Here is an 18,610-nt window from a genome sequence, read left to right as displayed (position 1 = left end):
ATGCAGTCACTGACAAATGAGAGTGATACAGGCACTGAGAAATGAGAGCGAGGCAGGCACTGACAAAGGAGAATGATGCAAGCGCTGAAAAATGAGAGCGATGTGGTCACTGACAAACAAGAGGGATGCAGGCACTGACAGCACTGACAAATGAGAATGGTGAAGGCACTGACAAATGACAGCGTTGCAGGCACTGACAAATGAGAGTGATGCAGGCACTGACCAATGAGAGCTATGGAGGAAATGACAAATGAGAGTGATTCTTGCAGGCACTGACAAATGATAGCGATGCAGGCACTGATGAATGACAGCGATGCAGGCACTGACAAATGAGAGCGATGCAGGCACTGACAAATGAGAGCGATGCAGGCTCCGACAAATGAGAGATGCATACACTGAAAAATGACAGCGATGCAGGCACTGACAAATGAGAGCGATGCAGGCACTGACGAATGAGAGCGATGCAGGCACTGACAAATGAGAGCGATGCAGTCACTGAAAAATGAGAGCAAAGGATTCACTGAGAAATTAGAGCGATACAGGCACTGACAAATGAGAGCAATGCAGGCACTGACAAATGAGAGCAAGGCAGGCACTGACAAATGACAGCAATGCAGGCAATGACAAAGGAGAATGATCCAGGCACTAAAAAATGAGAGCCATATGGGCACTGACAAATGAGAGTGATGCGGGCACTGACAAATGAGAGTGATGCGGGCACTGACAAATGAGAGTGATGCGGGCACTGACAAATCAGAGCGATGCAGGCAGTGACAATGAGAGCTATGGAGGAAATGACAAATGAGAGTGATTCAGGCACTGATAAAGGAGAGCGGTGCAGGCACTCACAGATGAGAACGATGCAGGCAGTGACAAATGAGAGCGATGCAGGCAATGACAAAGGAGAATGATCCAGGCACTAAAAAATGAGAGCGATGCAGGCACTGACAAATGAGAGTGATGCGGGCACTGACAAATGAGAGTGATGCGGGCACTGACAAATGAGAGCGATGCAGGCACTGACAATGAGAGCTATGGAGGAAATGACAAATGAGAGTGATTCAGGCACTGACAAAGGAGAGCGGTGCAGGCACTCACAGATGAGAACGATGCAGGCAGTGACAAATGAGAGCGATGCAGGCACTGACAAATGAGAGCGATGCAGGCACTGACAAAGGATAGCAATGTGGGCACCGACAAATCGGACTGATGCAGGCACTGACAAATTAGAGCAGTGGAGACTCTGACAAATGAGAGCGAAAAAGGCACTGACAAATGAAAGTGACACAGGCACTGGCAAATTAGAGTGATGCAGGCACTGACAAATGAGAGTGATAGAGGAACTGACAAATGAAAGTGCTGAAGACACTGACAAATGAGAGCGGTGCAGGCACTGACAAATTAGAGCGATGCCGGCACTGATAAATGAGAGCAATGTAGGCACTGAAAAATGAGAGCGGTGCAGGCACTGAAAAATGAGAGCGAGGCAGGCACTGACAAATGTCAGCAGTGCAGGCACTGACAAATGAGAGAGCGTGATGCAGGCACTGACAAATGACAGCTATGCAGACACTGACAAATGAGAGCGATGCAAGCACTGACAAATGAGAGCAAAGGGTTCACTGAGAAATTAGAGCGATACAGGCACTGACAAATGAGAGCAAATGAGGTACTGAGAAACGAGAGGGATGCAGGCACTGACAAATGAGAGCGATGTAGGCACTGAAAAATGAGAGCGGTGCAGGCACTGACAAATGAGAGCGAGGCAGGCACTGACTAATGAGAGCGAGGCAGGCACTGGCAAATGCCAGCAGTGCAGGCACTGACAAATGAGAGAGAGTGATACAGGCACTGACAAATGACAGCTATACAGGAACTGACAAATGAGAGTGATGCAGTCACTGACAAACCATAACTCATTACCTCCATATCCTCTTTCCTTCCATTATGTGTTTCCTGTATGCTCTCTGGTCATTAACCATGTCTCATTTCCTCCTGCATCTTACTATGCTTCATGCCTCATTGCCTCAATGCTCTCTGGTCATTAACCATATCTCATTACTGCCAACATCTTACCGTGCTTCATGTCTCATTACCTCCTACATCTTACCATGTTGCAAGTCTCATTTCCTCCTACATCTTACCATGTATTATGGCACTTTGCCTCCATACCGTCTTGCCATAATTCCTGCCTCATTGCCTCTGTGTTTTCTCGCCATGAACTATATCTTACCATACCTCATGTCTCATAACCTCCTACATCTTACCATGCACCATGCCTCATTACCTCCTACATCTTACCATGCATTATGCCTCACCACCTCCTATATCTTACCATGGGTCATTCCTCATTACCTACATAACCTCTCACCATGCCTCATGGCATATTACCTCCCTACCCTCAAGCCATGCTTCATGCCTCACTGCCTCCATGCTCTTGCATCATGAACCATTTCTCAATACCTCCTACATCAGACCATGTATCATGCCTCATTACCACCATGACCTCTCTCCTTCCATTATGTGTTTCCTCCATGCTCCCTCGTCATGTAACCATTTCTAATTTCCTCCTACATCTTACCATGCATCATGCCTCATTACTTCCATGACCTCATGCCATGAACCATATCTCATTACATCCTACATCTTACCTCGTTGCTTCCTCGCTCTCTTTCCATGCAACATGGCTTATTGCCTCCATGCTCACTCATCATGAACCATGACTCATTACCTCCTACATCTTACAATGCATCATGTCTCATTACCGCCTAAATCTTACCATGCTTCAAGTCTCATTACCTCCTACATCTTACCATGATTCATGCCTTATTTCCTGCTACATCTTACCATGCATCATGTCTCATTACCGCCTACATCTTACCATGCTTCATGCCTCATTACCTCCTACATCTTACCACACTTTATGCCTCATTAACTCCTACATCTTACCTTTCTTCATGCCTCATTACCATCTACATCTTACCGTGCATCATGCTTCATTACCTTCTACATATTACCATGTTTCATTCATCATTACCTCATACATCTTACTGTGCTTCATACCTCATTACCTCCTACATCTTACTGGGCTTCATGCCTCATTACTGCCTACATCTTACCATTGCCTCCATACCCCCTTGCCATGATTCATGCCTCATTGCCTACGTGCTCTCTCGTTACGAACCATGTCTCATTACCTCCTACATCTTACCATCCTTCATGCCTCATTACCTCCTGCATCTTACCATGCTTCATGCCTCATTACCTCCTACTCCTTACCATCCCTCATGACCCATTACCTTCTACATCTTATCATGCTTCATGCCTCTTTACCTCCTTCATCTTACCATGCACCATGTCTCATTACCTCCTTCATCTTACCATGCACCATGCTTCATTACCTCCTTCATCTTACCATGCTTCATACTTCATAACCTCCAACAGCTTACCATGCACTTGGAGATAAGTGTTCTCCTTGGTGTGCATTGGCAGCTGGGTATCCAGTATGGCTCATAGTTCCCCAACCAAAATGGGTGCATCTTGTCACATTACCACAACGAGTGTATGAAAGTTCCTACCTCTCTTTGGCATCCTAGGCCTGTTTGGTTGTCTGTGTGCCCCGATGAGCACAGTTAAGACCTGTGGTACTGTATCCTATGGAGAACTTATAGATGTAGAAGTCTGAAACTAGACTGGATGGCTACTTCACATTGGTGTATATTCATGCATCCTCTCCATCTTCATCTGTCAGCTGTCCTACATCTGGTCTCCAAGCCTCTCTCTGTTCCTGCATATTCAGGGTTGCCCAATATATTTCAGTATCTGTTACTCATGACATGTTCTGATAAGGAAGTGGTCTATGTGTGCAATGTCGACTCTGATTTTGAAACAATCTAGGATCTCAGAGTGTTTCAGGAATACTGTTGCTTTTTCCTTGTCGGTACCAATTTGACAACCTGAACTACCAGCGTCACACATCTACTGTTACGTCTCTTTGTGTTTTCTCAGCAAGCCTATTATTGTCCCTTCTTTGTTATCCTTATCACATGTTTATTTTATTCTTACCCCTTGTGATGTTTTCATGCTGCCTCTGTGGTTACCTCCCTGTACTCATTTTGGAGTCAATTTATCATAATGATGTCCTCTTCCATGGGGAAGAGGAAGATCACCACTCTAAATTTATCATTTCCCCTTTCAGGTCTCAGATCTCCTGGGTCTATTGACATTTTTTGGATGTGCCATGAGACATTGCTTGGCTGTGGACCATGGATTTGTATGCTTCCCATTTCAAGACCCCTCAGTCTATTGGGCCTACATCATCTTTGAAGTAATGGTTAGTTTCTGTCATCAGCCACACATCTTGTCTCCACTTTTCCTCATGTCTCTTGCTTGCTGTCCCAGTTGTAATTGTACTGATGAGTTTTCCAAAATGCATTGGACATTGGGAATGCATTCATGGGTCCCAGAAAAGTAACAGAGACTGAAGATGGTGCGGTGCACCCTGGAACGGATGGACTGCTACCTCACTGAGCTGTCGCTTATTCACTGTGTGTTTTGAAGACCAAAAGCCCTATTAAAGCTCATTAGACCTGCGAGGTGTGCAATATTTTTGTTGTTTCCCGAGATCTGCCCATCATGGATTTCATGACATCATCTCCACCCAGCAGTAAAAGGCCCTCGGGAGTTTCCACCCGTAGTGTGCCAACAGAAGTCAGCACCCTTTCCTGCGCTCTAGAGGGCGCACATACATTATGGAACTGCCATTGGTCTGTGGCTCAAAAAGCAGGTACCATTGCATAGATTGCGGTGGTTGGTTTGTTTCCATGTGGCATTTGTGGATGAATGTTAGATCCCTCTAGAGCCACACATGTACCAGTATTTGCTGAAAACCTGTGTATCCTATTCCCACAAGCACACTTCATTCCCCTTGAGGTGGGTTTCTTGGCACAGGACTAAGGGCCTGATTTAGATCTTGGTGGACGGACCACTCCATCACAACGGTGACAGAATTCCGGTCTGCCGAAATTTAAATGCCTTAGGTTATAATGGGATTTATATTTCGGTGAACGGGATATCTGTCACCGTTGTGATGGAGTAAAGTGTCCACCAAGTTCTAAATGACGCTCAAAGTCTGGCTTATGCCCCTCAACCCATTGATATTCCATAAGATGGTCCTCTTATGTTCCAAAGGTCATTCTCTTTGGGGCATATGCATCAACATTAGCATTTGCGATTCCTTATTAGCGAAAAATAAGGAATCGCTAATAAGGAATAGCAAAAGGCTATGCATGTAGGAATCGCTATTCAAATAGCGATTCCTAAACATTCCTTATTACCGAATCGGTAATACCGAATCGGTAATAAGGAATACCTACCCATTCATTCCTATGGGCTTGGAGGCCCATAGGAATGAATGTAAAGCCATTCTGTATTAGCGATTCGGTATTACCGAATCGCTAATAGCTGGAGCACTTTCAAGGGTGCCAGGGTGTCAAAAGGACACCCTGTTGCACCCCTGAAAATGATATGTGCACATATGTTGCACACACACATGCTCTAAGGGCATGTGTGTGCGCAACATGAAACTTTGAAAAATGCACAAAAGTGCATTTTTCACAGTTTTTGCAAATTACCATGCAGTTCATCTTCATGGTAATTTGCTCCCCTTATTAGCGAAATCGCTAATTTTTTAACTTTGATGCATTGCATTTAAGGAATCTCACTTTGGGATTCCTTAAATGCAATCGCTATTTAAGGAATCGGTATTTAAGGAATCCCTATTTAAAGAATCGCTATTTAAGGATTCCTTAAATACCGATTTCTGCTTTTGGGTTGATGCATTGGGATTGGGTATTTTTTACTTAATACCGGGAGCTAATAAGGATTCGGTATTTTACCGACTGGATTTTGGCTTGATGCATAAGGGTGTTTGTTTTTTAATTACCACAGTATTTTGTGCTGCATGAATGCATTGAACAGGAGTGTAAAGGAATACAGATTCAAACCACATATGCTTGTGCCCTGAGTGACTGGAGACTCTAAACCTCGTTAACTTGCGCACTCTGCACCTCCTCGCTGCAGTTCTGGCCTGCCCGCCCTCGAAAAGCACAAAGGGTGAGTCTCCTCATCAACTTGATAGCAGTATCTAAAGTGAAAGTCTATAGTTCTTATTCAAACAAAACAATTTTCAACCATAGGGGAGTAGGGTCTTATGATCTCTTCCCACCTTGTAACATGCTGATGAGTGATGAAGATGCGGGCAGCATCAAGCTGCCATCTGTGGTGATTGTATTGGGTCATGGGGCAATTTGAATGCCCTATCGGAGATGCTTGTCATTGTTGGTGGATGCCGCCTGCCTCCGCAGACAGTGGCTATGTTAATATTTCATATTTGGCCATAAGTCCTTGGAAAGGCGTGACCTATCACGCTGATTCCTGGCAAGTAATGTCTTCTGTGGTTGTGATCATCCGAGATCACAGAATTAGTTGGCCACTTGTTTCACTCGTGAGAGAGTATGCCCTGATGGTATTGACAAGTTTTGTTTATTTTGGAATGGTTTGCTGTGCCTGGCTTCAAAGGGGAGGGAGAAGAGGGGCCGTTTACCAGCCTATCTCAGGTAGCTTTCAGAGATGTCCAAGTATTTAGCTTGTTCTTCAGTAGAGAGTTTGAGGTGAACTACATTGTATACTTCATTCCCATATCTTTAAGTCTTTTTCTTACTCATCAAAGCGTATCTTTGCTTTTGGACCACAGGAGTGAATTCATGAGTGAGAAGCACTGTAGCATCTTTGTAGGGAGTCAGTCTGACCTGCTGAGCTCGCTGAAGTACGGCATCCCCATAGTTCAGCAATCTGGCTACCAGATACCTCTGGGAGCCACTTGCTGCAGAAGAGAGACGTTGTATCCAGTGAGTCATTTCCATCAAAAAGAAAGAAGACTTTTTGGTTTTAGAACTAATTGTATCTTGTTTTCTGTAAACAGTTCTGTGTTAAGAAACTCTGCCTGATCTGTAATGCCCAAGAACAGGACATTATTCTTCCATGGTCGTGCCTTCAGTGTGCCCTTTCCAAAAAGTACTGCAAGTCTGCAAAAAGCTGTTTCAGTGTTTCTTATAAACATCTGTGTGTAGGAGTCTAAGTCATACGTTCATAATGTCTATGTTAAGTTGGAACATGGTCCTGGATTTGTGCACTGTAATTAGTACTTTCTAAGGGTAGACTCAGGATTGTTGTCTGGCTTACGCCTTGCGCCATTCATCTGTAAAGAGACAATGTTTTCTCCTTTATGTGTTGACCTGTATGCATATCTGTTCCCGTTAGGAGACAGAGCCTCCTAGGGTCCTTTATCTTACCTGATTGCTAAGGCATGGGTGGCCCCTGTGTGAGTCTACAGAGCCACTCCGATCGGCTCTCTGATACCAGTGTCCAGGGAACCCATGAAGACGCAGCAAAACTACTTAGGGGCTTATTAACAAGAAACTGACGCATCTGTATAGATGCGCCATTTTCCCTGCGCCTGTGTGTGAAACCCTTGCGTCACCATGGTTTCACTGTATTTACAATATGGCACACCATGACGCAAGGATTGACAGGTGCGTCAGAAATTTTGACTCATCTGTCGGCGCAAAAGTCACGCATTGATGGAGTCATGTCGCAAGCATGACACAACTCCAGCAATGCATTGGGAAGCCAATTACTGATACACTGCGTCACTCCTTATGTCTGCTCTAAATAGGCATAGGGGATTGACGTAGTGGCGCCCAAAAAGTGACGCAGTGACATCTACGTGGCTTTCCTGCGTGGGAACGCCCACCCTGCATACATTATACCTAGGCTGTGGGGTTTTAGGTTTAAACCTATAATAACTGATAAAACCCCACTGAAAGAGAAATAGCCCTCACCAGTGAAAACATATAAATACTGAAAAAACACCTCCACAACAACAAACTGAATGCAAACTAAAAGGAAAAAGAGAGTGAGAGTCATTTTTTTTTCTTCCTGAACGGGTCAATACAATGTAACTTTGTTATACAAGCTAGCAGTAAGAAAGACTGGGTTAACATTATTCTGCTTAAGTTTTGTTGTTTAGGGATGCCACTAAAATATTGTTTCTTCTTCATTTTGCTTTTTTCAGTTTTGTGGTCTTTGGTTCAATAACTCTCAGGGCATAAGCGCCCAGCTCAATGCAAATGTTGTAGAACCTGCCCTAAGAACGGCAATCTTCAAGTGCACCAGTATTGGCATGGAAAGCTATGTCACTGGCCAGAGTTAAGAAATTGTGTGCTAGCATTTTGGCGCTGTCCTTCTCAAGTGCCAATGTTGAGAAGGCCTTTTCACAGAAGTTTACATGGGAAGGAAAGAGTAGGCACACTTGACCAAAGACTCACTGATGAAGTATTGTATGGTGTACTACAATAAGTTTAATTTGCAAAAATCTATTTGGACCTCATATACACTATATGTACACTGTCTATATACCATGTTCTATCAGTGCAGAAAGCAACCAATAATAAAAGCAAAATGTTCCATAAACACTGGAAAAAACCTTTTTCTGTTGTTTTTAGTGGCGCGAAAATGTGTAACCACTGATAACAACTGTTTTTTAAGGTATTGAAATCACTTGAAAACACTGAAAAAACCCCACCAGAATTTACCAAAAATAGAAACTGAAAACAGGAAAGCCTAATTATACCTTACGTTGATATAATGTGACGCAGGGCTTCACTAGGTGATGCATCTTCCTAGATGCGTCACGTTATAAAAGGGCTGCAACGTGGCGCATTGTTTACGCCACTGCTGCATCACAAAAGGTGACACAGCGGCAGTGCAAAAGTGTCGCAATAGGTTTGTATATCTGCCCCTTTGTCTGCAATGCCTGGTTGGAGCCTTGGGATCAAGACAGAGGGACCTATTTATGGGAAAGCAAAGCAGCGTGGTATTGCAAGTTATTATGCTGTTCTGTGCTGTGCTGCGTTAGTTTCAAAGCACAGGAATGCAACATATTTACACCAATATGTTGCATCGCTGTGCTTTTCCCTGCACTGGCGCACAAACTGCTGCCATGCACAAGCACAAGCACCCTTCCACCATGGTGCAAGGATGCCTGCGGCATGGGGAGATTGTTTTTGTGCAGGAAGGGGCACCTTACTGCACAAAAACAATCAATTGAGGTGCTTTCCTCTTCCAATGTGTGCTGTAGAATGCAGCACGCATTGAAAGAGGAAAAAAACAAGGAGAAATTAAAACGTTTCTCCTCGTTGCACCTCGCTACGCCACCCCTGGTGTGGAGTAGCATTCTGATGCATTTCCAGGTTTACGATTGCTCGTAAATCTGGAAATGCATCAGTGGACATGGGTGTTGCAGGGAAACACTCACAGCAACACCCTTGTCACGCCCCTAACATGCAAAGCGCTGCGTAAAAAGGGGAAATATTTACAAGCACACCTAAAGCCACGCAGGGTGGCTTTACGTGTGCTTGTAAATATCAAGCAGCAGGTTGCGCCGCCAGTGCGTCACACAACGTGACACACCGGCGGCGCAATGGGCTTGTAAATAAGCCCCAGGGTCTCGGAGACCCCTTTCACTTCACAGTTTTGTCATACAAGGGTGCCCTTGGGCTGTAACAGCTAGCAGTGTTGATTGTATTCCGCGAGCTCACCTGGGTCCAAAAACCCATGTCCACTCAAGTCCTCTGCGGCCAGTGGGAATGTGAGGAGTAGTGCTGGGATTCCATGCCTCCCTCTTTAGAATGTTTATTTCTCCTCTGAAGGAGGGCGAGGGTGCCCCTTGGGCCCTCAAGATATGAGGCTGAGCTGACTTGGTGTGGGCTATGCCTGAGGGTCACAGTCCCTCACTGTTGGTTGGCTTGCCTCCACCCTGCCTGCTGCGTATGTTATAGACGGTCCCCGGGAGTGGTCAGGAGCCTGGACTTGCTATTCCTTTCTAGTTCCACTCTCTGTCCACTCTTGTCTGGGGCAGTGCTGTTCCTGCACCCTGGCAGCCCACCCAGCAACCTGGCCCGCTCCCGGCCACCAACTGGCCTTGTCAGAATGGAATGGAGAACCCTCCTCTGCCTTCTGGTCTCCTGCTTGGGCACGGCCTTTCTTTGGCTGCCAATCCAGCCATCGGTCACAGCTCCATGTTGTCCACTCAGAGTAGCCGGATTATTGGGAATTATACACCAGACGGGCCAGAGCTACAAATTCAGTCGCCATCTTGCCACATGTTCTGCCATGCCCTCACTACTACACTTTTCTAAGAAATCAGCAGTAGTCTAACGCTTAGATTTTTTTAAGTTTGGAAAAAAGACATCCATGTATTGAAGAAAGTGTGATGATGCGATGAACACATTGCAACTTGTATGCAAGACTCACCAGTGCTGGAGTCACGCTTGTAGGTTCAAGCAATAGTGCTACCGTCACCCTCAGGTATGTTATGATCAGGCCAGAGTCACCGCTGCTGGAGTCACACTGGTGTAGGCACAAGTGATGGTGCTACCCTCACTCTCAGGTATGTTATAATCAGGCAAGAATCACTGGTGCTGGGGCCACACATGTGTAGGTTGAAGCAATGGTGCTACCGTCACCCTCAGGTATGTTATGATCAGATAAGAGTCACTGGTGCTGGGGTCACACTTGTGTAGGCACAATCAATAGTGCTACTGTCACCCTCAGGTATGTTATCATCAGGCCAGAGTCACTGGTACTGCGGTCACATGTGTAGGCTCATGCAATAGTGCTACCGTCACCCTCAGGTATGTTATCATCAGATAAGAGTCACTGGTGCTGGGGTCACACTTGTGTAGGCACAATCAATAGTGCTACCGTCACCCTCAGGTATGTTATCATCAGGCCAGAGTCACTGGTACTGCGGTCACATGTGTAGGCTCATGCAATAGTGCTACCGTTACCCTCAGGTATGTTATGATCAGATAAGAGTCACTGGTGCTGGGGTCACACTTGTGTAGGCACAATCAATAGTGCTACCGTCACCCTCAGGTATGTTATCATCAGGCCAGAGTCACTGGTACTGCGGTCACATGTGTAGGCTCATGCAATAGTGTTACCGTCACCCTCAGGTATGTTAAGATCAGACAAGAGTCACCAGTTCTTGTGTCACACATGTAGGTTCATGCAATAGTGCTACCACCACCCTCAGGTATGTTATCATCAGGCCAGAGTCACTGGTACTGCGGTCACATGTGTAGGCTCATGCAATAGTGCTATCGTCACTCTCAGGCAAGGGTCACTGGTGCCGGGGCCACACTTGTGTAGGTTGAAGCAATCATGCTACCATCACTTACAGGTATGTTATGATCAACCAAGACTCACCAGTGCTTGGTTCACACGTGTAGGTTCATTCAATAGTGCTACCATCATCCTCAGGTATGTTATGATCAGGCAAGACTCGCTGGTGCTGGCGTCACACTTGTGTAGGCACAATCGATAGTGCTACCATCACCCTCAGGTATGTTATCATCAGGCCAGAGTCACTGGTACTGCGGTCACATGTGTAGGCTCATGCAATAGTGCTACCGTCACCCTCAGGTATGTTAAGATCAGACAAGAGTCACCAGCTCTTGGGTCACACATGTAGGTTCATGCAATAGTGCTATCGTCACCCTCAGGCAAGGGTCACTGGTGCCGGTGCCACACTTGTGTAGGTTGAAGCAATCATGCTACCATCACTTACAGGTATGTTATGATCAACCAAGACTCACCAGTGCTTGGTTCACACGTGTAGGGTCATTCAATAGTGCTACCTTCATCCTCAGGTATGTTATGATCAGGCAAGACTCACTGGTGCTGGGGTCACACTTGTGTAGGCACAAGAAATGGTGCTACCATCACTCTCAGATATGTTATGTCAACCAAGACTCGCCAGGGCTTGGGTCACAAGTGTAGGCCCATTCAATAGTGCTAATGTCACCATCAGGTATGTTATGAACAGCCAAGGGCCACTGGTTCTGGAGTCACACTTGTGCAGGTTGAAGCAGTCGTGCTACCATCCCTTTCAGGGATGGTATAATCAGGCGAGAGTCATCGGTGCTTGGGTCACACTTGTGTAGGTTCTCACCAGTGCTCAAGTCACACTTGTGTAGGCACAATCAATAGTGCTACAACCACTCTCAGGAATGTTAAGATCAGACAAGAGTCACTGCTGCTGGAGTCATGCTTGTAGGTTCAAGCAATAGTGCTATTGTCACCCTCTGATATGTTATGATCAGGTAAGAGTCACTGGTGCTGCTGTCACACTTGTTGAATCACAAACAATAGTTCTACCGTCTCTCTCAAGTGTGTTAGAATCAGCTCCTAGTCACCTGTGCTGGGGACAATTTTGTCGTACTGGTGTAAGCAATAGTGCTGCAATCACTCTCAACTGTAGTATGGTCACGCCCTGCTGTCACAATTGTTGTTTACGTTTTTTTTACGGAGTTTTATATAGCGCAAACTTGACCCGAGGTATCAGGTATCAGAGCGCTTTACACGAGCACCAGTTGGTTCCATTAGGACACGTTCATTTTTTTGTTAGCCACGGGGAGATTAAGTGATTTACCCAGAATCACAGGATGTTGCCTGTCCTTGCCGAGACTCGAGCCCGGTTACCCAGATTTGAGATTGACCGCCCTAGCCATTATGCCACATCCTCCTCCAAGTGAAAACAATAGAGCTACCATCACTTTCAGGTGTATTGTGATTGGATACTAGTTACCTGTGCTGGAGTCACATGTCATGCACTTGCGCACAATAGTGACATATTCACTCTCAGGGATCTTAAAATCAGACATCACTCACCATAGTGAAGTCACACTTGTTGTGTAGATGCAGGTGATAGTACTACTATCACTCTAATGTATGTTAAGATCAGACATTACTCACCATAGTGAAGTCACACTTGTTGTGTAGATGCAGGCGATAGTTCTACCATCACTATCAGTTATGTTAAGATCAGACATCACTCACCATAGTGAAGTCACACTTGTTGTGTAGATGCAGGCGATAGTTCTACCATCACTGTCAGTTATGTTAAGATCAGACATCACTCACCATAGTGAAGTCACACTTGTTGTATAGATGCAGGTGATTGTGCTACCATCACTCTAATGTATGTTAAGATCAGACATCACTCACCATAGTGAAGTCACACTTGTTGTGTAGATGCAGGTGATTGTGCTACCATAACTCTAATGTATGTTAAGATCAGACATCACTCACCATAGTGAAGTCACACTTGTTGTGTAGATGCAGGTGCTAGTGCTACCATAACTCTAATGTACGTTAAGATCAGACATCACTCACCATAGTGAAGTCACACCTGTTGTGTAGATGCAGGTGCTAGTGCTACCATAACTCTAATGTATGTTAAGATCAGACATCACTTACCATAGTGACGTCACACCTGTTGTGTATATTCAGGTGATAGTGTTACCATCACTGTCAGTTATGTTAAGATGAGACATCACTCACCATAGTGAAGTCACACTTGTTGTGTAGATGCAGGTGATTGTGCTACCATCACTGTCAGTTATATTAAGCTCAGACATCACTCACCATAGTGAAGTCACACTTGTTGTGTAGATGCAGGTGATTGTGCTACCATCACTGTCAGTTATATTAAGCTCAGACATCACGCACCATAGTGAAGTCACACTTGTTGTGTAGATGCAGGTGATTGTGCTACCATCACTCTAATGTATGTTAAGATCAGACATCACTCACCATAGTGAAGTCACACTTGTTGTATAGATGCAGGTGATTGTGCTACCATCACTCTAATGTATGTTAAGATCAGACATCACTCACCATAGTGAAGTCACACTTGTTGTGTAGATGCAGGTGATTGTGCTACCATAACTCTAATGTATGTTAAGATCAGACATCACTCACCATAGTGAAGTCACACTTGTTGTGTAGATGCAGGTGCTGGTGCTACCATAACTCTAATGTATGTTAAGATCAGACATCACTCACCATAGTGAAGTCACACCTGTTGTGTAGATGCAGGTGCTAGTGCTACCATAACTCTAATGTATGTTAAGATCAGACATCACTTACCATAGTGAAGTCACACCTGTTGTGTATATGCAGGTGATAGTGTTACCATCACTGTCAGTTATGTTAAGATGAGACATCACTCACCATAGTGAAGTCACACTTGTTGTATAGATGCAGGGGATTGTGCTACCATCACTCTAATGTATGTTAAGATCAGACATCACTCACCATAGTGAAGTCACACTTGTTGTGTAGATGCAGGTGATTGTGCTACCATAACTCTTATGTATGTTAAGATCAGACATCACTCACCATAGTGAAGTCACACCTGTTGTGTAGATGCAGGTGCTAGTGCTACCATAACTCTAATGTATGTTAAGATCAGACATCACTTACCATAGTGAAGTCACACCTGTTGTGTAGATGCAGGTGCTAGTGCTACCATAACTCTAATGTATGTTAAGATCAGACATCACTTACCATAGTGAAGTCACACCTGCTGTGTATATGCAGGTGATAGTGTTACCATCACTGTCACTTATGTTAAGATGAGACATCACTCACCATAGTGAAGTCACACTTGTTGTGTAGATGCAGGTGATTGTGCTACCATCACTGTCAGTTATGTTAAGATGAGACATCACTCACCATATTGAAGTCACACTTGTTGTGTAGGTGCAGGTGATTGTGCTACCATCACTGTCAGTTATATTAAGCTCAGACATCACTCACCATAGTGAAGTCACACTTGTTGTGTAGATGCAGGTGATTGTGCTACCATAACTCTAATGTATGTTAAGATCAGACATCACTCACCATAGTGAAGTCACACCTGTTGTGTAGATGCAGGTGCTAGTGCTACCATAACTCTAATGTATGTTAAGATCAGACATCACTCACCATAGTGAAGTCACACCTGTTGTGTAGATGCAGGTGCTAGTGCTACCATAACTCTAATGTATGTTAAGATCAGACATCACTTACCATAGTGAAGTCACACCTGTTGTGTATATGCAGGTGATAGTGTTACCATCACTGTCAGTTATGTTAAGATGAGACATCACTCACCATAGTGAAGTCACACTTGTTGTGTAGATGCAGGTGATTGTGCTACCATCACTGACTGTCCTGAGACCAACCCTCGAGGTATCGTAGCTGGGCACTGGCGGGAGACTCCTCAGGGGAGGAATCTCGTATCTAGGATCGTACACTCGGCACCACACGACAAAGAGACACCACACCGGGAGTTCTTAAGAACAAATCTTTATCAGATCGGAGTTGTAGGATCTTTATGATCAGCAAGGCAAATATATACAAATGGAGCGCGGGCTCACAGAGTCTTGGAGGGGGGTAGGAGGTAGCGGGACAGTCTTTGGGGATATGGATCAAATGCAGGAGCGTACCCGGCGCACAGCTCACAATCCTCGAGCTGGGGGATACGCTTGTCGTCGTTGGGGTCCGGAGGGACCAAGAGAGTCTGTGGGAGCCGCGAGTCACTCAGCAGGGCTCCAGCACAAGTCGGAGGTCTTACGATCTTTCGGGGAGCCGCGAGTCACTCAGCAGGGCTCAAGCACAAGTTCGGAGGTCTTACGATCTTCAGGGAGCCGCGAGTCACTCAGCAGGGCTCAAGCACAAGTTCGGAGGTCTTACAATCTTCAGGGAGCCGCGAGTCACTCAGCAGGGCTCAGGTGTTTCCAAAGGCGAATCTGCCGGACAGTCCCAGAGCACCCCTTGTTATAGGACGACTCCTCTTTGATGTCCGGAGTCTGTGCAGGCAGGGGTCTTGTCACCTGGGGGTCGCTTGTCGGGGTTTCCTGCCATTGTCTTTTGATCCTTTCAGGGCCGGGTCGGGAGGAGTCCCAGACATCCAGCAGGCGTGGAGCCAGCCCTCGGGGAGGCCGGCGGGCCGATCGAAACCCACCTTCCCAGGGAAGCTCAGAGGTGCGATGGAAACTGCTCCTCCCTCTCTCATCCCAATGGGAGCGCGATGTCCCCCAGCCGGAGTGGCGCCTCTAGGCCAGGGTCGTGCTGGGGCCGGGCGGCCATCATGGTGCATGAAGTGGGCACGCGGGCCCGGTGTGGCCGAAAGGAGGAAGGCCACGGACGGTGAAGTCCGGGTCGGGTGTGTGTGTGTTCTGGTGGGAAGGATCGGCTAGGCCGTGGGCTCGGGGGCTGCGTGAGGTGCATGGGTCAGGTTATGTGGTGCGGGGACAGGGATGGCTTATGCTACGAGGCCGGGTCTAACAATCCCTGTCAGTTATATTAAGCTCAGACATCACTCACCATAGTGAAGTCACACTTGTTGTGTAGATGCAGGTGATTGTGCTACCATCACTCTAATGTATGTTAAGATCAGACATCACTCACCATAGTGGGGTTACACATGTTGTGTAGATGCAGGTGATTGTGCTACCATCACTCTAATGTATGTTAAGATCAGACATCACTCACCATAGTGGGGTTACACATGTTGTGTAGATGCAGGTGATTGTGCTACCATCACTCTAATGTATGTTAAGATCAGACATCACTCACCATAGTGGGGTTACACATGTTGTGCAGGTGCAAGCGATAGCGCTACCATCACTGTCAGGTATGTTAAGATCAGCCATCATTCACCAGTGCAAGAGATAGTACAGTGGAACAATAGTATCAGATGGCACGTGCCAGGCTCTTTTGTGGTCTGGTAGCTCAGTGGACCACTGTAGGAGCCTGTGTTTGACCTAATGGTCATAGGTTCAAATCTCTGCGGGTCCACTCAGCTTTCATCCTTATGAGGTCAATAAAATGAGTACCATTGAATTGTGTAACAATTAACATCTGTCAGTCAGCGCCAAGATACCCTTAGGGCAGCGTGCGCTTTACAAATACACGTTATGTTACGTTTTCTTATTTAAGGTGAATGGTTTGACCAGCACTTGCTCTTGTAGCCTTGACAACGAGTGCGTGCAGCACAGAGAGCCTCACCTGTCAATCTGGGAGTGATGCAGCCAGAAGGCCGGGTCATTGGCCGACAAGGCGGTGGCGGGCATGAACCCGCCCAGGAACATGTGCACTAGGTTGTGATTAGTGTCCCTGGAAGTCACCCCATCGACTGCATCTTTAAACCCTAAAGGGAAGATGAAATACACGTCAGCATAGGCTCTACATGAACGTGGCGCCAATCTGCCTTCCAAGCGCTTCCTTGCACTGGTGAGAGACCCTTTCAAACAAGGCTGAGTGTGGAAAAAGGTGAAACCTGGCGGGGACTGGCCCTCTCAGGCCAAACCAAAAATATCTCTTCCCTGGCCTCTGGTCTCAGGGGGTCAATAGTGCAGGGAAAGGTGCAGGCACCTTTGACTGCTCTGTCACTACTGAAGACGCGGTGGGAATTGTGAAACACACGTTGTGCATGTTCATGTAGACAGGCTGCACGCATGACATTGCAACAGAGCAAAAGAAAAGCCCTACAACAGCGCACATCACATGGCAACATTGCAACATCAAAGCCACAGGAAAACACAGTCCGACACTACAACAAAGTGCCACGTGGCACAATGACAACAGAAGAAGAAAGCTTAGCGATGACGTCTCAAGCACTGCTGTCTGTCTGTCTTTGTCAATCTTTGCAAAGTTCAAAACAAACGATTTGATTCGAAGTATATTTTACATTATAGATCTGAGCTGGGCTAGAACATGTGAATTATGTATGAAGGGCCGTTCAAAAAGACGTACCTCACGTCACGCTGACCCCTGCAGGGGCCCCGCTGCCATCTAACTTATGCAGGCTCTAACCCCCGCGAGAAAGGGTTCACGTGCCCACCCAAGGGCGTTCCGAACTGAAAAGCAAGCATGTGCCACCTTCATGTTTTGCAGGGGTCGCAGCCCTGTGGGAGTTGTTCTTAATGAATGACGCTCATGATATCGGGTACCTCCAGGCCTGGGGAGAGGCGTGACGTCACGGAGTTTAGGAGCTGCTATGGGGCACAAATGACCAGCACTGATATCCTGAAAACGGAATTATGATTCTCAGCAGATTGCATCGTATTTTTAAATCGCAATGCTCTGTAAAAGTAAAAAGCTGCCAATGTTTTTCCTAAACCGGAAAAGCTGCAGATTGGCCCTGAATGTCGGCAGAAACACTTGTGTTACTGCTCCTTGTAACGTTGCTCAGTAATCACACGAGGCACGTTGTTGGGTTACCGCTATATTTATTTAGCACTCTAATGAGCATGTACCGAGGAGCGTCGGCCGGCACTCTCTCCTCATCTCCCGGCGCGCTAATCTGCGCGCGCACCCCGGCGCCAACGGGGCCGCCTGCGTCACGTCAACGTGACGTGAACAACTAGACCGCTACATATCTCCCCCTTTTACCAAACCAAAAATCAGTCACTTACAGTTCGCAGGTTAGTTCGAAGTCTTGGAACCTGGAAGGCCTTACAACTTGTCTTCCACTCCTGGTCACCTTACCAATGTTCCCTCGAGCCCCTTGGCTCTGCGTTTCCTCGATTTCTGTTCCTCCACTCATCGCTCCTTCGCTGTTCATATTGCCTCTCGGCCTGTCCATCTCTGCCACTGGGGCCTCACCCCTTAACACACCTTCTTGCTCCTCTCCTGCACCTGCTTCTTCCATTAG

At 46.3% G+C, this 18,610-nt stretch overlaps 1 protein-coding gene across 1 annotated transcript in view; it reads right to left on the bottom strand.

The window, feature by feature from the left end:
* LOC146808594 (tyrosinase-like) overlaps positions 1–18,610 on the bottom strand; it is a 110,263-nt gene that overhangs the window by 12,929 nt on the left and 78,724 nt on the right. The window contains exon 3 of the mRNA XM_085620646.1: positions 16,963–17,104. Coding sequence (XP_085476772.1) covers positions 16,963–17,104 — 142 coding nt within the window. The remainder of the gene's footprint in view (positions 1–16,962; positions 17,105–18,610) is intronic.

The sequence above is a fragment of the Triturus cristatus genome, chromosome 8 (assembly GCF_964204655.1).
Source record: "Triturus cristatus chromosome 8, aTriCri1.1, whole genome shotgun sequence".
NCBI lineage: Eukaryota > Metazoa > Chordata > Amphibia > Caudata > Salamandridae > Triturus > Triturus cristatus.
Note: the sequence above shows the minus strand (reverse complement) of the source record. Positions and strands in the feature narration are given on the sequence as shown.